Source organism: Protopterus annectens, chromosome 2.part1 (genome assembly GCF_019279795.1).
Source record: "Protopterus annectens isolate FY-2018-M chromosome 2.part1, PAN1.0, whole genome shotgun sequence".
Classification (NCBI taxonomy): Eukaryota; Metazoa; Chordata; order Ceratodontiformes; family Protopteridae; genus Protopterus; species Protopterus annectens.
The window spans coordinates 1594705269-1594727893 of NC_056729.1; the positions used below are offsets into that span (position 1 = coordinate 1594705269).

Sequence of the window (22625 nt, forward strand, 5' to 3'; positions counted from 1 at the left end):
ACTCTCTTCTTCACCTCTATTCCATCGCACCATTATTCTGAACTGCTGATCCCAAGTACTTAAACTCATCCACCTTCGCCAACTCTACTCCCTGCATCCTCATCATTCCTCTGTCCTCTACTCCTTGCATCTTCATCATTCCTCTGTCCTCTACTCCCTGCATCCTCATCATTCCTCTGTCCTCTACTCTCTGCATCCTCATCATTCCTCTGTCCTCTGCTCCCTGCATCCTCATCATTCCTCTGTCCTCTGCTCCCTGCACCCTCATCATTCCTCTGTCCTCTACTCCCTGCATCCTCATCATTCCTCTGTCCTCTACTCCCTGCATCCTCATCATTCCTCTGTCCTCTGCTCCCTACATCTTCATCATTCCTCTGTCCTCTACTCACTGCATCCTCATCATTCCTCTATCTTCCCTCTCATTTACACACATATATTCTGTCTTAGACCTGCTGACCTTCATTCCTCTCCTCTAGGGCATATCTCCATCTCTCCAGGGTCTCCTCAACCTGTTCCCTACTCTCAGTACAGATCACAATATCATCAGCAAACATCATAGTCCATGGAGATTCCTGTCTGATCTCGTCTGTCAACTTGTCCATCATTATTGCAAATAAAAAAGGACTCAGAGCTGTTCCTTGCTCCTACCGCAGGCCTCACCACTGTCACACTACTCTGGCACATATCCAGTACCACTCTTACATACTTCGCTGACACTCCCAACTTCCTCATATAGTACCACAACTCCTCTCTAGGCACCCTGCCATATGCTTTCTCTAAGTCCACAAAGACACACTGCAACTCCTTCTGACCTTCTCTGTATTTCTCCAACAACACTCTCAGAGCAAACATTGCAGCTGTAGTGCTCTTTCCTGGCATGAAACCATACTGCTGCTCACTAATCATCACCTCCCTTCTTAACCTAGCTTCCACTACTCTTTCCCATAACCTCTTGCTGTGACTGATCGATTTTATCCCTCTGTAGTTACTACAGCTCTGCACATCACCCCTATTCTTAAAAATCGGTACCAGTACACTTCTTCTCCACTCCTCAGGAATCCTCTTACTTTCCAAGATTTCATTAAACAATCTGGTTAAAAACTCCATTGCCATCTCTCCTAAACACCTTTCTAAGGCATTACCATATATATTTAGGTACTTAGAATAGTCCTGCATATCCATTTAGGAGCTCAATATGTTTTCATTCAAATCAAAACAAACAAACATTTGGCATTTTTTTCAAATACAGTATGCATTCAATCATAACATTGATGTGTTTTTAAGAAATTACAACTAAAACTAAGTTTCTGCTTAAAATATTTTTGTCATTTAAATGTTATAGCACAATAAGCATACCTTACTTGTCCTGACAGATATTTCACTGCTACAGTGTTTTGTGACAGATTCATAAACCTCATATAAGGTTATCTAAGGCTCTTTATCTTACTGTTTCTAGCTTATAAATACAAGCCTTAATTAATAGCTGTAGCTGATCTTTGAACTTTTGCTGGATTCTTGTATAATGGCAAGAAAACTGTTCCTTAGAACAGATAGCATGAGATGGAAAAAAAAGCATTTCTTCAAGACAATGTTGTATTTGTCTATTTTTAATAGGGAGCTATTATTCCTGGTGTGATATTGTCAAGTTTCTTCTAAGGTTTCATCCTTCAGGCTTTTAAATACAAATATAAGGACTACTCCTTTCAACTTGTAGTACACAGAAAGTGAACAGGCATTATGATGAAGAAAGGGGTCGCTTTACACCAAAGGATTTATTTTGTAAAATCTCATTGGCTATGCTCATGCTTGTATGTCACTTTTGGCATATTCTTCCTGCAAGAGATAGTTTAGCATTTGTTTTTGAATTTCCTTCTTTGTGTAGAAAGATAATGTGTGTGTTTTTCCAGAGAGAGGAAACATGGGATTCATGGATTGACCTGCTTATAATGATTGAGACAGGATAGGCAGTGCTATCAGTTACTATTTTTAAGGTACCCACTTAAAAGAATAGGCAGGAATGGGATTAGATGTTGTTCAATCCTTGGTTAGGGACGTTATGCTATCTATGAAATAAGAGTTGAATTCTATTGCAGTTCTGAGTGGTGAGCTACTGGAAGAGGGTTAAGGTTGCATTTTTGGCCGGGATGTAAGATTTCATTAATGGCTGACCAGAATTTTTTAGGGTTGTGTTTGCTATTGTTCTGAAAGTTTTTATACTATAGTTTTTTGTCTTCATTTAATTGCTATCTCGTACAGTTGCAAAGTATTTTGAGGTTTTCAAGATATTGTGGTGTTTTACATTTTGCCATTCTTTCCATGCTTTTTATCTGCCCTACATTAGCATTCTACTCTTTTAGATAGCAAAATTGCATTTGTTTTTAGTCTCTTCCTTCTATGGGGTGCAAGGTTATTTAGGATATTAAGGAAAATTAAGGAAAATTTAAAAAATGTTATACCTACTTACAATCTCCTTCATGCACTTGACCCTTGCCAATTACTTAACATTGTATCACAGTCAACTGTTAAATACTTTCACTGCTCCTACTGGCTCTTTCCGTCATCCAATCCACTCAATATCTATTCACACTGCGATAGCTCCAGACCTCTCTAACTCCACTCAGATAGGGTGCCTTGCATAGAAATATGTACACATAAACCCCACATCCCAAATAAGCATCAAATACAAAAAACTCTCAAAAACTTTATTATAGCGTCTATCACAGATAAAACTCAGTGGCGATATTCACCCAGATCCAGGGCACACATCTGATCAACAACAATCCATCCACCCCTCAGCATCACAGCCATACAGTATACTAAATACATCCCCAAAGGGATCAAACCTACTACTCTTTAATATTAATCTTAGGAGCATAGTGAATAAGACACATGGTCTCCATGCCAACCTTTCACACTACTTCCCCGATACTGCAGTACTTATGGAAACCTGGCTTAAACCAGAAATAAACAATAATGAAATTGTTTCCCCAGGGTATAACATAAATAGACTCGAAAGACTAAACAAATGAGGTAGTGTTATAGCCATCATTTATAAGAAGCATCTCAAACTAGAACTCCTCAAACCTTGCATCCCAGACTTTAACAATACTGAGATACTTTTTACCAAACTAGAAATAAACCCCAATAAACACATAACCATTACCAGGACATATATTCTTCCTGGAAATAACTTCACTATAGTAGAAAAATGTCATCACTGGACATCATTAACGTTTCCAAGGAAGCCATTATAATGGGTGACTTTAACACAGACTGTTTCTCCTGTAACTCTGAAAACCCCTCTAACTTCATGAGCTTACATAGCTTTACCCAAATTATACAACCAGCTACCAGAATAGACAAAAAAACTCCAAAAAGCAGTCCATACTTGATTGGATCGTAACAAAAAAAACATTGCATGCACTCCAATCAGGCTGCCTCTTCAATAACATTAATGATCATCTCCCTACTTTCCTACTAAGACAATGTCTTACTCTACCCAGAAACCCTACCTATTGACAAATTCAAAACAAAAAAGCATTTGACTCTCTAACCTCCGTCTCCGTGCTGCAACTCTGTAACTGTTCCCCACTTAAGACTTTACCCCTAGATAATGCTGTGAACTACTTTAATACTACCTTCCTTGGCATACTAAATAAACTAGCTCCTTGCAGAACTATAAGAGTGAAATCAAACTATGCTCCTTGGCTATAAAAAGAAAGTAAACAGCTGCTCAAAAAAAGAGATAAAGCTTGGGCCTTTGGCATACAAATAAAACTCAAAGCTCCCTTGACAACTATTGACAACTTAGAAATAAAGCAAAAACCAAGATAAAGCTAGACAAAAAAATGCCACAGCGAAATTCAGCAAAAGAAGCATAACAACTCACACAAATTCTGGTCCACCATAAATAAACTCCTCCAGCCTGGCAAACCATCAGTACCAACCCCGTCAACCACAAACAATAAAGACAGTACAGCTACACAGTTCACGCATTCTTCACAATTTCCATACCATCTCTCACAAAGAACTACAATAATACTCCCCTATCCCCATACTACCTAAGGAAAACAATGATACTACAATAATACTCCCAGCTGTGTCCATACTACCTTAGGAAAACAATGATACTACAGTAATAGTCCCCTAACTATCCCCATACTACCTAACAGAAACAATGATACATTCTCCTTTAATTTTATCTCAACCAATACCATAAAAAACTACTTGGGAAATTTAAACCTACACCCCTCGCAGCAGACAACTTACCTGCAGAATTCCTTAAATTAGCAACTGAAGCCATCGAATACCCTATCTCGGTACTGATTAACCATTCAATCAGAGAACAGTACATTCCTGTAATTTGGAAAATAGCTTACGTCATCCCACTACATATGGGAGGAAACTCTGCTGAGTTCTCAAATTACAGACTCATAGCAATTTTATCTCCCCTTGCCAAAATACTAGAAAAATGTATCCATACCCAATTCATGAATGATCGCTTATCTAATAACCCCCTAGCTAGTACACAGCATAGTTTCCACCTCATCATAGTACCACAACTGCCCTCCTAAATTTTAATAATACTATCAACCAACAAAGAAGTGAAGGTAACACCCATGCTCTCCGATAATCAAACAAATCACTACCACAAATCTCTAAATCTAATAATCGTGCTAGAGATTCTCTCTACTCCAATTATCTCTCCAAAAATTGGAACATTATTCCCTCAACATATCTTAAGTACTACTAAGTACTAACCTGAGCCACTGCAAAAAACTACTTAATGTCACCTGAATAACAACTGGCTATGTCCATGCTCAAACCCTGGCTAAACCTTTTTACTCTTGACCATTAATATCCAAATCTTATTTCATATACCTTAATGTCCATCATATGTAATTATATTTTCTATTTACTGTTACTCCCCCCCACTAACTATCTTTATATCCCCACTGTCCTGTTCTAAAAACCCAGAACTCTCTGTCTCTTCCCCTCACTGCACTTAACATACCCTTCATTGTTACATTGTTACACTGTTCTCATCCTCATACATACATCGTTGTTCTACTGTTACTACTCAGCCAACCAACCCCCCTTCCCTTTGTCAATATTCTCTAGGTTATGCATCTCCTCCTGTCTCTTTCCTCACACCCTCACATTTTCTCTGCACTTACCTTTTCTCATATCACCTTTTCCCCTGTTATGTTTTCCCTCTTCCCTCATCTCTCTTCCATCATCCACCTGACCTATGTAATATATCTCCTAACCTTTTACCTATATTTTACAAACCGCTTTTCTAAATCTTCCAACTTGTATGGCCCAGGTTGACTACAGGATATATTTCCATATAAATCCCAAGTCTGTACCTATTGACCAAGGTGGTTTTTGAATTACTGTATGTAATTACGACTGTACTGTCCATCAATATGCTATTATGGTCGCTTCCTAATGTTCTTACGCTAATGTGTTACACAATTGAATCTTTGAACTAGAGTATAACTGTACCATTCATCAAAGTGTTCTATGGTCTCTGTCAGATGTTGTTACACTCGTGTTCTACTTATGCAATCAATGTAATTAATGCTGAATGTTACTGGAGCTTTTCTCCCCGGGCATCTGATGAAAATGGGCATTAACCCAGTCAGACTTTCCCAATAAACAAATGCATATCATTGCTGGAGCCTTCCTGTGTCCTGAAAGAGTACTCTTCAAACTATCTGGAGATATACAGAGCTGAGTATATTTTTCTGGCACTTCAGAGTTGTGTACTGGTAATTGTTGTTTGACTAATTTTATATCATTGCTGGCTGACTTCCGAGTTGTGCACTGTTATTTTTGCTTCACTGTATAGTTTTTCAGATCTCTGCTGAAGGTGTTTTTCCCCCCTCCCCCTATTTCTCTGCGTCTTAAGTTGGTATAACTGGTTTTGCATCCTGTGTGTTATCTGACCATCTTAAGGATTACTTGCATAAAATTAGACCCTCTTAGTAAAAAAGTCTGCATATCATTGTTGGAGCCTTCCTGTGTCCTGACAGAGTGCTCTTCAAACTATCTGGAGCTATATAGAGCTGAGTATATTTTCTGGCACTTCAGAGTTGTGTACTGGTAATTGTTGTTTGACTAATTTTATATCATTGCTGGCTGACTTCAGAGTTCTGCACTGTTATTTTTGCTTCACTGTATAGTTTTTCAGATCTCTGCTGAAGGTGTTTTTCCCCTCTCCCCCTATTTCTCTGTGTCTTAAATTGGTATAACTGGTTTTGCATCCTGTGTGTTATTTGACCATCTCAAGGATTACTTGCATAACATTAGACCCTCTTAGTAAAAAAGTCTGTATATCACTGTTGGAGTCTTCCTGTGTCCTGAAAGAGTGCTCTTCAAACTATCTACAGATATACAGAGCTGAGTATATTTTTCTGGCACTTCAGAGTTGTGTGCTGGTAATTGTTGTTTGACTAATTTTATATCGTTGCAGGCTGACTTCAGAGTTGTGCGCTGTTATTTTTGCTTCACTGAATAGTTTTTCAGATCTCTGCTGAAGGGTTGGTTTTCCCCTACCCACTCTCCCTATTCTTGTGTTGTTTAAATTTGGCGGTTTTGCAGTTGCCCGCCCCCACTGTAGATTTGATCTGGGACACTCCCCCCTGTCCCATCTCTTTACCTCATTCTACCTAATAAACTCCTTCTGCATTGTTTTTAGTCATTTTTAATTTAATTGCATTTTTTAAACTGTTTGGTCTAACATTGCTACATACTCAAGTGTGCTAGCTTGCACTGTATTTGAATTCTTTTGACTGCTGTTTTAGCTACTTTTCTGTATTAAAAAAATACCGTTCCTGTAACTAGTGTAGTTCAGATTCAGATTTCATGTATCCAGGACTGTATGTAAGCTCCTGGGCCCCCCCAAGCTTTCTGTGTTGGAGGGAAGCCTTCTAGCTTATCAGTGGGAGTGGTAAGCACTAGGTAGCCTATCTACCACATAAGGAGTGGTTCTGGTCCAGAAATTGTAGTTATTGGCCGTTTGGGCAGTTTTTCCATCTCTCTCAATTTTCTGATTTAAAAGCCCACATTTGCACTTGTTTCCCCCCTTTCCTGTAACTAGTTTAGTCCAGATACAGATTCTTACTTTTAGCACTTGAATTTGCTTATTCGTGATCAGCATTTGTTCAGAACTTGTAAGCACTAAATAACCTACTAATTACTACAGCACTCAACCTTCCTCATTACCTAGAGGAAAACAGTTTTGGTACTTACTTTCCTCACTTGCTTAGAGAAAAACAGCTCTTGTACTCACTTTCCTCACTTATCTAGAGGAAAATAGTTTTTTTATTCAGGCATATCCAAGGTCAGTTCCTAGTGTTCTCTCCTGTCTATCTGATGAATCTGGGCATCTTGCGGCAATGTAGAAATTGCCTCATGTACACAGACAACCCTCTCCTCCTACCACCCAACACTACAACCTGTGAGAGATGCACTTATCTAGCCAAACTGGAGGTAAAGCTCACTCCAATCAAGACTGAACTTGACAGTCAAGAGGAGAAGGTAAACACTTGCACCACACCACACTCATCACATAGTCTCACTAAATCTACACACCAAAATCCGCACATAGAAATACAAAAACATTCACGGAGGCTCTCAATAATAATCTGCTCAAGCAACAGAGACCTCCAAAGCAGAAATGCAAGCAACCTCCACCCCCCAACACAACCCAAATGACACATAGCCCGCAGACTCAGTGTGCCACTCAACCATAGCCAATAAGGCAAAACAACGAACCCAGCACACTAGTCATAGGCGACTCTATAGTCAGGCACACTGATGTCCCACTCACCAGGCTAAACAAGGAAAAGGTTATTGTCAGCTGCCTGTCAGGTGCCAGGATCTGCCACAAAACCCACACACTCGGGTCACTCCACAACAAGTACAAATATGACCCTGTCATTGTTCATGTTGGTGTGAATGACCTGAGACATACCTCCCTGGACTACATGAAAAGAGACATGGAAGAGCTCTCCGATCTTGTAGCCCAGGCAGGTATGACCCTAGCCCTGAGTAGCATTCTGCCATCACCCAGAATGATGGCACAGTACAAGGACAAAATGATTGACTTCAACAATTGGCTAAGATTCTGGTGCCATTCTAAAGGGATCCAGTATCTGTCTGCCTGGGATGTCATGGTCAACAGACCACGATGCTTTGCCAGAGATGGCCTGCACCTGTCAACCCTGGGATTCTGGATACTGGCTAAGGTTCTTGTTGCCCCTATAGTGCCATTTTTAGGCAAGGTTCAAATGACAAATTCACCACCGTAACAGGAACAGGCAAGCAAAAACTGAGGGTGATGCTACTCAATGCCAGAAGTCTAAATCTCAAAATGCACTCACTCGAGGCACTCCTTAAAATGGTGAACATCGATATCTGTACAGTGACTGAGACCTGGTTCAAGGCTCCTGAGAGCACCCCTGCACTACCAGGCTATAACTCATACCACACTTTTCGGCCATGTAACTTGGACCGGAACACCAAAGGCGGAGGTGTATCCATATTCATTAAGGATATCCACACCTCCAGGCTACTTGCTCAGCATAATGCAGCCGAGGTTATCCAAGTGCAACTAACTCTGGGCAAAACTGCAATCCAAATTGTAGCTTGCTACAGATCACCTACCATGCCCCAGGATTCCCACTCCTCTTTTCTTGATGTACTGGAAAATATTAGGGTTCAACCAAACACCCTAATAATGGGCGATTTCAACTACCCCAGCATTAACTAGGAAAACTACTCATGTACCAACTCCTTCGCTCAACGCTTTCTGTAATTCATAAACTTCAATGCCCTGGATCAACTTATCTACACCTCATCAGGGGCAACAATATCCTAGATCTAGTAATTACCAGTATGGGTTCCACACCTGAAGTCAATGCCTCATTGGTTTGATCCAACCATAAGCTAGTTACCCTAGATATCCACATCTTGCCTCCACCCCCCCCCCCCATTAAGGAAACCATAATAGAAAGTTTCTCCAAAGCCAACTTCATGCTTCTTAAGACAGAAGTGGTGAACTTCATGACACCCATGCAGATGGATAATACAGTTACGACTACTGAATCCTACACAATTGCACTTTATAAGCACTTACATGAGTGCATGGATCATGCTATCCCAAAGATGCTATCCTCCAAAAAAAGGAAGCCAATCTGGTGGTCCCCTGCCATAAACAAATTGTACAACAGAAGGAAGAAACTCTTGCAAAAGAGAGTAAAATCCCACGAGTGGAGGAGCTCCCTGGTCAGCCTCAGTAAGAAGCTGCGATCCCTGATAAAATCCTCCAAAGCTAGTTACGAAAACAAAATCACCTCTGATTCTAAAGACAACCACAAAGCATTCTATAACTATGTCAAGAATCTGAATGGCAACATTAAGATCTGCTCTGAGTTACAGCACAATGGCACTAAATATACAGACCCAACTGATATTGCCAACATCCTGGCAGATAGGTTCAGTGCTAACTTTACCCCCCTCTCACCCCCTAAAGAGCCCATCTCTATACCAGAAGAATGCAAAGTTCCTGTAATCACGGCTGCACAGGTAAAAACCACACTCTCCAAAGCCAAGAACACAGCATCCATGGGACCAGACAACATCCCAGGCTGCGTTCTACACAATCTACAGAATGAACTGGCACCCCACCTAAGTACCATGTTCCATCATAGCCTCACCTCAGGCTTTGTGCCTGCTGAATGGTGCACAGCAATGGTTATCCCACTCCACAAGGGGGGAGCCACCACGGACCCCGGGAACTACCGCTCCATTAGCCTGACGAGCCTGGTCTGGAAAGCCATGGAACGTATCATCATGGAACTTATAAACAAAGACATTGGTAATCTCCAAACTCTGGATCCCACCCAGTTTGGGTTTGTAAAAGGCAGATCATGTCTCCTAAACCTGATAGACTTCTTTGAAGCAGTCACCAAAGCTGTAGACAAGGGTAAGGTGGTTCACACAGCCTATCTAGATCTTGCCAAGGCTTTTGACACCATCCCCCACTCTGGAATTTTAGATAAACTCACTAAACTAGGTATAAATCCCTATGTCACAAGATGGGTTGCCAACTGGCTCACTGACAGAACCCACACTGTGAAAGTAGAGACTCCAAATCCGACTTCAGACCAGTGACAAGTGGAGTACCACAGGGTTCAGTCCTGGGTCCTCTCCTGTTTGGTATCTACTTCTCTGAAGTACAGGCTAACACAGAAGGTCTTTGGCTAATGAAGTTCACAGATGACTGCAAACTAGGAGCCATAAACAAAACTCCTAACGATGTGGACATCCTACAAAAGGGCCTCACTGAGACAGATGCCTGGTGTCAAAGCCATAGCCTCAAGCTCAATGCCAAAAACTGCATTGTCATCCCCTTTGGTAAAAACTCTGTACCCATGAACTACAACATAGGCGGTAGTATACTTAACATGGAAAGTGTGATAACAGACCTTGGGACACAGGTGGACAGTAGTCTTTCCTTTGATAATCACATCGCCACAGTAGTCAGAAAATCCTTCTATGTGGCACACCTCATCACAAAAGGTTTCTCATCCAGAAAAAAAATAAGTCATTGTTCCCCTCTACTCATCACTCATTAGACCCATTATAGAGTACAACGCCCCTTTTGGTATGTACCTCACAAGACATCTCCAACAACTGGAAAGGCTGTAGAAATACCTCACAAAGAGGATTACCAGCCTCAAACAGATGCCCTATGCTGACTGTTTCAAAAAACTCCAGCTTTACTCCATTGCATATCGCCTACTCAGAGGTGATCACTGCCTAACATACAAAGCTATGTCAAACCCAGAGCTGTTGGACATGCTCCACTTAAAGAAATCCCAATCCCTCCGAGCTACACGCTCTAGGGACTTAAACCTTGTCACCACAATAAACAGAACATGCCGGAGGGATAGATTCCTGTCCCAGAGACTTCCCATACTCTGGAATAAACTACCTATCTATATCAAACAAAGCTCTTCATTAGCACTCTTCAAGAAAAATCTTGATGATTGAATGGGAAATAGGAAATTCACCCTGGGGATCACCTCTGTGGCTCTGCTTGACAGTGGCACAGGAAAATAATTTTCTTGGGTGGCAAAAGCCAGGGTACCTTTTTGGCTGGGCTTGTATAGGCCCCAGAGCCAATAGCCTAGTACCTACCTATGAACCTATGAAACTATGAAATAAGGGAAGGATTTTTTAGGCTGTTCCAGTTAAATGATGAAGTAGTGATGAGTATATCTAGGTTAAACTTGGACAGGTTGCTTGTTGTTTTATAAACGTGCTTTTTCAGTAGATGTGTGAGATGTCTGATTGTATAAATTGGGAGATGGTCGCTGTTGGACTCTGACATTGTAGCTGTGGTGGTGAATTTGATAGGGTTTGAAGGTAGGATCCAGTCTAATAAGGAATTTCATGGCTTGCTATAATGTGTGGGGATATTAATTAGTTGTGTGAACCTGTATAATTTCATAATAGTTGTAGGGAAGTTAAAGATTATGTCCAACCAATTGATACCGACTTCACCTAGTAGTACTTTTTCATTTGGAATTGTTATGGATATCCAATGTTGGACATCTTCCAGTGTAGCTGTATTGCTGCCAAGAGGGAAGTAAAGGATAGTAATACATATTTGTTTATATTTGTTTATTTTCAGGAAAGCAGTAAGAAGCTCTGTGGAACTGAATTTTAGTATATGTTTATTGCAGGGGGACATGTGGTAGTTGTTGGGAAATAGAGCAATGCCCCCACCTTTCTTCTGTATATGATCATTACTGATCATATTATAGCTAAGGGGTATCATTTCAGAATTGTTTATGTTGGGTTTAAGCCAAGTTTGAGTTATACATAGAATATCAGGCTTGTGTTGGTTAAGTAGTTCAGTAGTTTTATTTCTTATTCTTCTAATTTTTTTGGTGGCAAAATTTAAATTATCAAGGGGAGGGATAAACCATTCTAGGGTTAGAAGAGTGTGTGTGTGAAAGGGAACTGTCTTGATGTTGGTTTTGATAGGTGGGGTCAGGAATAGGGTGAATGTCTCCTACTAGTAGGATTTTAGTATATTGGGGAATTAGTGATACTAGTTTTTGGAGAATATTTTTCCACCTAATTTTGTTTTGGTTTGAGTTGAAATGGAGTTAATCAGTCTATATTTGAAGTAAAGGTGAGGGGCATCATTCAATAGGTTTGTTGCGATGTGTGGAGAGTGTAGGGAAGAAGTATGAATAGGCGGCTGGAACAGAGCTGGTGAGGTGTTGAGTGCTATTATAGAGTCATGGTAGGATGAGAGACGGTCCAGTGGCAGGAGAAAAATAGAGGATAAGCAGAAGAGGAGAAAAATAGAGGATAAACAGAAGAGGAGAAAAATAGAGGATAACCAGAAGAGGAGAAAAATAGAGGATAAGCAGAAGAGGAGAAAAATAGAGGATAAGCAGAAGAGGAGAAAAATAGAGGATAAGCAGAAGAGTAGAAAAAATAGAGGATAAGCAGAAGAGTAGAAAAAATAGAGGATAAGCAGAAGAGGAGAAAAAATAGAAGATAAGCAGAAGAGGAGAAAAATAGAGGATAAGCAGAAGAGGAGAAAAATAGAGGATAAACAGAAGAGGAGAAAAATAGAGGATAACCAGAAGAGGAGAAAAATAGAGGATAAGCAGAAGAGGAGAAAAATAGAGGATAAGCAGAAGAGGAGAAAAATAGAGGATAAGCAGAAGAGGAGAAAAATAGAGGATAAGCAGAAGAGTAGAAAAAATAGAGGATAAGCAGAAGAGTAGCACAATTAAGTAAAGGGATCTGCATGTTATCAACGGCAGTTAGTGGGGAAGAAAGAATCAAGAAGGAATCAAGAAGACCTTCAGGTCATTTACCAAAGACAGCAATCAGTTTATAGCCTGATACCAAGCAATTATCACAGACACACAATGTAGAATAGGCTTTCTTCAATGAACCTATAGTAGATTTTTAAACAAGCAGTTTGCACTCAGCACTCATGCAGTGCTAAAGAGGTAAATAAAAAGGCCAAAACATACATGTCTACAGCTAGTGGGGTTTGGCTTTATTGGCCTGAATGTAAAGGATTAAAAAGTAAACATAAGTCATGGACATTAAACGCCATGTAGTTGAAACACTTGATGTCCTTAAATGGTCAATTTTCATATAGTGCATGGGTCTCCAGTAGAGGAGATTTAAGGTATCACACATTAGATCGGAGCAAATGGCCCCTTTTCCCCACAATATTCATTTTGTTATTTATTTTCATTCATGCTGTTATCTGCATTCACCTAGAAAATAAGAGCACAGTAAGTTCCTGCTGTCTTTGTAAATCTTTGGAGAGAGTTTCAGTACATTTATTCAGTGATTCTACTTGGTGTACATTTCCATCCCCTAAACAAATATCCACAGGAAATTGTAAACATGATTACTAGCTGAAATAGCCATTTTCTAACAACTAAGAATTTTTTATCTACATTAACATCTCCTGAGATCCGTCCTCCAGCGGTCTCATACACATATTCAAGAAGCCAAACCAAGCTGCAGTAGCTCACACAGGTAAGACAGGATTAGAGGGGGTTCACTAGAAAGTGGGCCCTTGCTGTTCATTCATGCTGTTATCTACATTCACCTAGAAAATAAGAGCACAGTAAGTTCCTGCTGTCTTTGTAAATCTTTGGAGAGAGTTTCAGTACATTTATTCAGTGATACTACTTGGTGTACATTTCCATCCCCTAAACAAATATCCACAGGAAATTGTAAACATGATTACTAGCTGAAATAGCCATTTTCTAAAAACTAAGAATTTTTTATCTACAAGAACATCTCCTGAGATCTGCCCTCCAGCGGTCTCATACACATATTCAGTCATTAACTCTCCCAGTACCATATCAGGAGTGGGGTAAAAGGGTCTGGGTGCAAGGTGTTACTTGGCATGAACTACAACTCATGACTTTTCTGTTGGATACTAGTGTAGTAATGGCATTCATTTAAGCAACCACAGAAATGTAGTGCATGGAGCACTGTGATTATGCTCCAAAGTCTGTTATGTGATTCTGTAGTGCAAGAGCTGACAATAACAGTGTTTTCAGAAGTGTGTAACAATTATTACACACCCCCTAAGTGCTGTTAAGGTTAACCGGTTATTATGTGCTCTCAGCATAGATGCTGAGATTCACCTCTTGAGTTTGCCATGTGAGGTGAACTTCTTAGCATCTTTGAATCAAACACATGAATAAAAAACATGGTAATGACTGGAGACCTGATCATAATCCTCTGTATTATGGCTATTAAGCAAACAGCCTTTGCCACCATAGCAGGCTAGCAATTTGCCTCAGCTGCAGGTGGGTGACTCTGCTGTGGCCATTAGTTATACCTCCGACTACTCATCTTTTACCCCGTATCCCTCTGGTGCAGCACCTACAGCCAGCATTGACTGGGAGTAAGCCACATCCTCTGTGGCTGTTGGGGTCTCCTCAGTGAGCAAGGGAGAGCCACTCTTGCTGTTCCTGGGAGAGGGGACAGGGAAGGTTTTCCTGTTATGTCAGAATGCTGTGTACATCCCTGGGGAAGCAACTGCTGCCATTAGTAACATGGCTGGCCCAATTTTTCCTGCAAATAGAAACAGAAAACCAAGCATGTATCTACTCCTCCTCACAGGGATTTGAAAAGACAAAGGATGTTGATGCTGGAACCAAACAGATTTCAAATACCAATGTATCTTTCTCATGTGGAGCCTTGCCAGGAGTATCAAGAAAATCATAAATGTCATGAAACCTAAATTCCTGACATATTTCACAATGTCCTGCAGGAGGCCAGGAAACTAAATACAAGAAAATCCTACCTTTCTAAGTGGAAAAGATTCACTTTATGGTGTTGCAAAAGACAGCAGGGCCCACTTTCTAGTGAACCCCCTCTAGTCCTGTCTTACCTGTGTGAGCTACTGCAGCTTGGTTTGGCTTATTCTTCCATAAAAGCTCATCTGTCTGCAATTTCAGCATGCCTTCCTCTGGATCCCTTAATAGCATCCGGACATCCTTCTAAGCTCTTCCTTAATGGGGTACTTCACCTCAGACCTCTCTGAAAACTGTCCCCTCCTCCTTGGGATCTTAACTACGTGCTTGAAAAGCTTACGCTCTCTCCCTTTGTGCCAGCAGACAAAGCTTCTCTAAAACATTGCACATGGAAAACTGTACTGCTAATGACGTTGACCTCGGCTAGAAGGGTATCAGAGCTACAAGCCCTTATGGCTATTCCTCCTTTTCTAGTTTTCCACAAGGATAGGGTTACCCTTAGAACTAACTCATCCTTCATGCCCAAGGTGGTGAATGATCTGTCCCTTAAAAAGGCCATACACCTTCATGCCTTTTTCTCCAACCCACAGGAGGACAGTGAGAGAGTACTGTACTCCCTGGATGTGCACTTTCAACTCAAGTTTTACCTATATAAAACCAAGTCCATCAGACAGGCTAATCAGCTTTTTGTATCCTTCCACCCTAGAACCCTGGGGAAGGCAGTGTCCAAACAGACTATATCTGTCTGGACCTCCAAGGAAATCACCTTCTGCTACAAATCCCATGGTAAATCTATGCAAGGTGCAGTTAAAGCACACTCCACCAGAGCTATGGCCTCTTCAGGAGCCTTCTTTAAGGGCCTGGATACCTGTACTATTTTGGAGGCAGCTACTTGGTCTTCAGTTCACACCTTCACCAAACACTGCAAACTAGACCACATCTCTACATCCAGGGCAGGGTTACCATGTCTATCCTTCACGGATTCCTGGAGTCTGCCTCTAGACCACCTCCCCAGTCACAGTGAGCTTTGTCACTCACCCATATGCAGAATACTGCAACATTGGAATAGAAAGACATAGAAAAGTTTTGCAAAATCTTACCATAACCATAGATGTCCTTCTCTTCCATGTTGCAGTATTCCTTCCCTCCCTCCTTCCCCTCCTGTTAGGTTGCATTTCCCTTTTCTGGGTGGCACTGGACCAGCATTGCCCTTATTAGGACTGGCTCCAACTGGGGCTTTCAGTTCTGATGGTTGGTGCGTGCAGACATCACTTTTAGGCCCACATTTCCATAGTCATGTCAGACGTCCCACGTACCTGAGAGGGACTGAAAACTTTTGTATTCTGGCCGTACATACATGAGACAAGAGGAGTATACCCATATGTAGAATATTGCAACATGGAAGCGAAGGACATCTATGGTTATGGTAAGATTTTACACAGCTTTTCTATCTAAATAATTTATTGCGCGAGCTGAAACTTTATTTCCAAAATGTCCAGTAAGGTTTCAGTAGCTTCAGTCTCCTGAAATATTTCTTAATGATCTTAGTTTCCATTTTTTATATTGCATTGTACTGTATTACTGACTCTTTATATATTCACAGCTATTTATAATCTCTGTCTCATTGCATTTCTTTCATATCAAATTCTGAAAGACTGTAGTTTCTTGATGGCTTAGTTTTCCTGATATAAACATTGCTTTCACACATTTTCAAATACAGCAATAACACCTGATAAAAATAAAAAAAAAAATATTCAAAAATAAACTTAATTTACATAACTGATACTATGTTACATATTACATACTTTGCATGCACTGGTATGTTCATTTTGTACCAGATATTTATCTGAGACCAGATCAATCAACTTTTATTTGTTATTGTGTTTATCTACTTTCTTAGGTCAAAAACAAGTCACCTGAGAAATGGAAACACAATTCTGTGGCAGTAAATAATGAACAAGAAGAGCGTTTACTTTTGGATTCTCCTCAGTCAAGCAATAATTCGTTAGATGAAAATGGAACCTCCCATGTGCAGAGAAACAACTCGGATTTAAGGACAAAGAAAACATGCACAGACAGGCCACAGAAATCGTTAGCATCTGACAGTTTCAAAGACTACGATGGCGTTAAATTCCAGTGCGGTGGATCAAGACCAAATTCAGGTAAACTTATTTAGAGCATAATGCCTAGAATGAATGCTTTATTGGCTGAAAATAATAAATTACCTAAGCAGATCTAAAGCTGTTGGAAAGGTGAGGGCAGATGGAGCTCCTGCACCAACTGCCAGGTAGCATAGAACATCAATGGTTTAAAAATAATTTATTTTATAACTTAAGTGACTTATTTGTTTACTTACTTACTTACCTCACACTACCTAGCAAATCTGTATTACTATAATGTGAAACTCCTTCCTCTCTTATCCTGACTTGAGATTTGTTAGGTTATCATTTGGACACACCCAAAATTTTATACTTGTGAAGAAAACAAGCTAATGGCTACAGCACCGTGCTGCCCAGACCTCTCGACTCTTCCACTTTTATTATATTTAATTGCAATCCATGCATCTTTATCACTGTGTGGGTAAAATTGTTTTGGTGAGACATTAAACATCAAAATGTTTTAGATTATCAATAACTGAAAACTTTTGTTAGTTTATTAGTACTAGAGCAATGATGCTATTGCACAATTTTAACAATACATTTCAAAATATTTACTTTGACATTTGCTATTAACTAATTCTGACCATATGGTTTGCATTTGAGTGTATATATATATATATATATATATATATATATATATATATATATATATATATATATAGTTTACTATCATAACCTGAAAATGCACTTGGTTCAGTAACAGAACGTCAAAAGTAGACTTTCCAAGAGGCTAAACATCGAAACTTACTGTACCAAAGCTTGAATATCAATGTCCGGATGGCACATCCAAGTCAACGGGCACATTGTTAAAATGGCGAATATTGAACTTTCAGCATTACTATGGTTCGAAATGGGGGGGGGACATGCTTTAATTTTCGCTATTTAAGTTCAGTGACGTGATGACTCAACTAAGTGCATTTCCAGGTTATGATAGTAAACAATATATATCTTCTTTCTTCTTTTTTCAGCTTTTCCTAGATAGGGGTCACCACAGCGGATCACCTGTCCGCTCATGATTGGCAGTGGAGTTTTACAGTGTCGAATTGCCAACCTGGCACCCACACACACTCCTAGGGCCAATTTAGAGTGTCCAATCCACCTACAGCATGTCTTTGGGATGTGGGAAGAAACCGGAGCACCCAGAGGAAACCCAACAGACCATAGGGAGGACATGCAGGCTACACACAGAAAGCACCCCAGCTGAGATTGAACCGGAGAACCTCTTGCTGTGAGGTGACAATGCTAACCGCTGCACCACCGTGGCCGCCCTACACCACAGTGATATATATATATATATAAATATATATATATATATATATATATATATATATATATATATATATATATATATATACATATGTATTTATGTATATACATATATATGTATTTATGTATATACATATATATGTCTGTGTGTGTGTGTCTGTGTGTGTGTGTGTGTGTATGTGCTAAAATAATCTAAACACCCAAACGTTGACATGAACACCAACTAAAAAATATAAAAATAACAAATGTTAGGAATGCGCCACTTATGCTCAAAGACATAACACTGGAGCATAGAAAAACATGTTTTATTGTGGGGGGTGGGGGAGTGGAGGGGCAAAAGCATTTGCATCCTACACATTCCTTGCTAACTATATATACTTACTCTGAGAAGGCATAATACTGGCAAAAAGGATTATTCCACAACCCAGTAATGTAGCTATCATGCGCACCTGTTAACCATCTGTGTCAACTAAACAGATGTTAACTTTAATGAAAGTCGACTTAATTACTGGCTGCCATATCTATCTATCTATCTATCTATCTATCTATCTATCTATCTATCTATCTATCTATCTATCTATGTGTTTATATTATTTATAAATATTAGGTACTTTGGATATACATTTCACTGAAAAGCCATTTCTCCAAAATCATTCGATACAGCATCTACATCATAAAAATCTTTTTTGAAGGGGTGCTTTTACTCCCCCAAGTGGGGGGATGTGCAACACCCCCCATTATATATTCTAACTCCAAGGTAACACATCTATGGAGAAAAGAAAAATAAACATACAGTGAATGAGTGATGGCACACAAACTCAGTTATCTACAGATCTGGGGTGCAAGATGATGGTGGGAATTGCCAAGCCACAGTAAATATTCTAAATTATACCTCTAACAACTCCCATGATCAAAAATGATGGCAGAAATACCATCCATACTACAGTTTTCATCTAAATGACGTTTTGGTCAAAAATATTCATTCAAAAGTACCCTCTGTTTTTTTGTTTTTCTATCAGTCAAAGCTACCTTCATTGGAATCATACACACCCATATAGCTATATATTTATATATGCGAGTCATGTGTTTGGTTGCTTTAGTCAACACCTGAAAGTGTGGGACTGTTAGCTCGCATGGATATTATGTTGAATGTTTGCTTTGCTGAAAAAGGTAAGTGGGATGTATACTAGGTATACTAGGTATGGGTGTGTATGGGTGTGTATGTGTGTGTGTGTGTGTGTGTGTGTGTGTGTGTGTGTGTGTGTGTGTTTTGTGTGTGTGTTTGTGTGAATGTCTGTGGGTGGATCTACTTCTATTTCCCAAACAGCCACTTCATCAAATGACAAAACATCGAGACAGGGTTGCCAAAAAGTAAATTTTACGAACACCCGGATCACTCTAATTTAACCCCTGGAAACTGGGAAAGTAACCACTTAGCCACCAGTGTGAACTTTGCCCTTTTATCCACTATAGTGTGATCTCTATATTGGTATATTTAATTAGAGGGGGTGTGGGACACATAGCCCCCCAAATGGCGGGTTACATTTGCTTCAGTTTTGTTTTAAAGTGTTGGTGGCAAAGTGGTTATTTCCCGACATTAATGTTTGATGATCCGGGTGTTTCGCCTTAAAAAATATATTTCCCATAACATTACGACTATCCAGACAAATTTGAAATGAGTGTGGTTGGTTATGAGTTGTGCATCAGAAAATGAAATTTGTTTCCTTTTTCAATGAACTAAATGACCATATGTTGTTTGTACGATGTAATGAATGGTGGTGCATTCTGCATGTTGACCATTCATTATATAATCATAAATCTATGCATGTATATATATATATATATATATATATATATATATATATATATATATATATGTGTGTGTGTGTGTGTGTGTGTGTGTGTGTGTGTGTGTCTAAAAATATATATATATATATATATAAATATATATATATATATATATATATATATATATATATTATATATATATGCATACATGTATATAGTTAGATATATACATATGGGTCTACTTCGGTTGGTCAAAGTTTCAGTACTTCGAAACCCACTTGTGTGAAACCACAAACCTCCACATTAACACTCTTCAAGAAAAAATCTTGATGACTGGATGAAAAATAGGAAATTCACCCCGGGGATCACCTCTGTGGCTCTGCTCAACAGGGGCACAGGAAAATAATTTTCTTGGGTAGCGAAAGCCAGGGTACCTTCTTGGCTAGGCTTGTATAGGCCCTAGGGCCGATAGCCTAGTACCTACCTATAAACCTATGTGTGTATAAATATATATACATATGTATATATATATATATATATATATATATATATATATATATATATATATATATATATATATATCAAATAACGTATCTCCCAAACCAAAAACCAAAACTTTGTATATAACAACAAAACCCCAGATGGATGTAATGCAATAGTCCAAACTTCACAAAACCGTAAATCAGATCAGTATAAAATATTTAATAGTAGAAACGTTACCGCTATCGCGGTATCCCCGCTTCATCAGACGTTACAACTCAACAGCACATCAATTAAAATTGCTATATATGTGTGATTTGATGTGCTGTTGAGTTGTAACGTCTGATGAAGCGGGGATACCGCGATAGCGCTAACGTTTCTACTATTAAATATTTTATACTGATCTGATTTACGGTTTTGTGAAGTTTGGACTATTGCATTACATCCATCTGGAGTTTTGTTGTTATATATATATATATATATATATATATATATATATATATATATATATATATATATATATATGTTTTTATGTGTATATACATATATATATATATATATATGGGTTTATGTCAGATTATTGAGTTTTCAGATTTTTTTTCAGATGTTCGATTTTCTGAAAACTCAAATGAAACAAAATAACAAAAATCTACATCCTCTGCACCCTTTTAAATTATGTATCCCAACTGACTAAAAAAAAACACAAAAAACAGTCTTTTGCAGGGGAGCAAGCTGCACTGCACCCCCCATGTACCCCCCACACCACCCTACTTAAATATACCAACTCCGAGATCGCACTTCTTCTTCTTCTTTCGGCTGCTCCCGTTAGGGGTCACCACAGCAGATCAACTGTTTCCATTTCTTCCTGTCCTCTGCATCTTGCTCTGTCACAAAAACTGCCTGCATGTCCTCTCTCACCACATCCATAAACCTTATCTTAGGCCTTCCTCTTTTCCTGTTACCTGGCAGCTTCATCCTTAGCTTCTTTTCCCCAATATACTTTGCATCCCTCCTCAGCACATGTCCAGACCAACGTAATCTTGCCTCTCTGGCTTTGTCTCCAAACCTTCCAACCTGGGCTGACCCTCTAATATACTTATTCCTAATCCTGTCCATCCTCGTTACACCCAGTGCAAATCCTAACATCTTCAACTCTGCCATGTCAAGCTCTGACTCCTGCCTTTTTGTCAATGCCACTGTCTCCAACCTGTATAACATAGCTGGTCTCACTAATACCCTTTGGAAAAAACAGAGTACCCGCAAACTACAACATAGGAGGTAATCCCCTGAAATCTGAAGAAGAAATACGGGATCTAGGTACCCAAGTAGATAGTCAGCTTTCTTTTGATAACCATGTTGCCAAAGTGGTTAGAAAATCTTTCTATGTGACCCATCTGATCATGAAAGGATTCGCATCAAGATCTAAGGATGTAATGGTGCCCCTCTACTCTTCCCTCATCAGACCCATTATTGAGTACAATGCACCAATTGGAATGTACCTGGCTAGACATCTCCAGCAGCTGGAGAGACCACAGATGTACCTAACCAAGAGGATTACTTGCCTCAAACAGTTGCCCTATGCAGCACGATTGAAAAAGCTAAGACTGTTATCTGCTGCATACCACTTTCTCAGAGGCGATCTCTGTTTAACATACAGAACTATGTCCAACCCAGAATTGTTGAACATGCTCCATCTTAGCAAAACCAAATCTACTCGAGCTACATGCTCTAGGGATATAAACCTCAACACAACAATGAATAGAACATGCTGGAGGGATAGATTCCCTTTACAGAGACTTCCCTTACTATGGAACAGGGTCCCGATCTACATAAGACAGAGCCCCTCACTATCACTCTTCAATAGGAACCTTGATGAGTGGATGGGTAACAGAAAGTTTATACCGGGCATCATACCAACAGCACTACTAGATAGGGGCCAAGGGTACTAGCTGCTCGTACAAGGGTCTAGGGAAATACTAAAGGGGCGGTGAATACCGCACAATGTGGCTGGGCTAATATATGCCTTTGGGCAGATAGCCCAGTACCAATCTATGAACCTATAATGCAAATGTCACTCTAACTGCAGACCTCACCACTGTCA

At 39.6% G+C, this 22625-nt stretch overlaps 1 protein-coding gene across 1 annotated transcript in view; it reads left to right on the forward strand.

The window, feature by feature from the left end:
- Positions 1 to 22625, forward strand: part of TNFRSF1B (TNF receptor superfamily member 1B) — a 447025-nt gene that overhangs the window by 407785 nt on the left and 16615 nt on the right. Inside the window, exon 9 of the mRNA XM_044063042.1 lies at positions 16732 to 16993. Coding sequence (XP_043918977.1) covers positions 16732 to 16993 — 262 coding nt within the window. The remainder of the gene's footprint in view (positions 1 to 16731; positions 16994 to 22625) is intronic.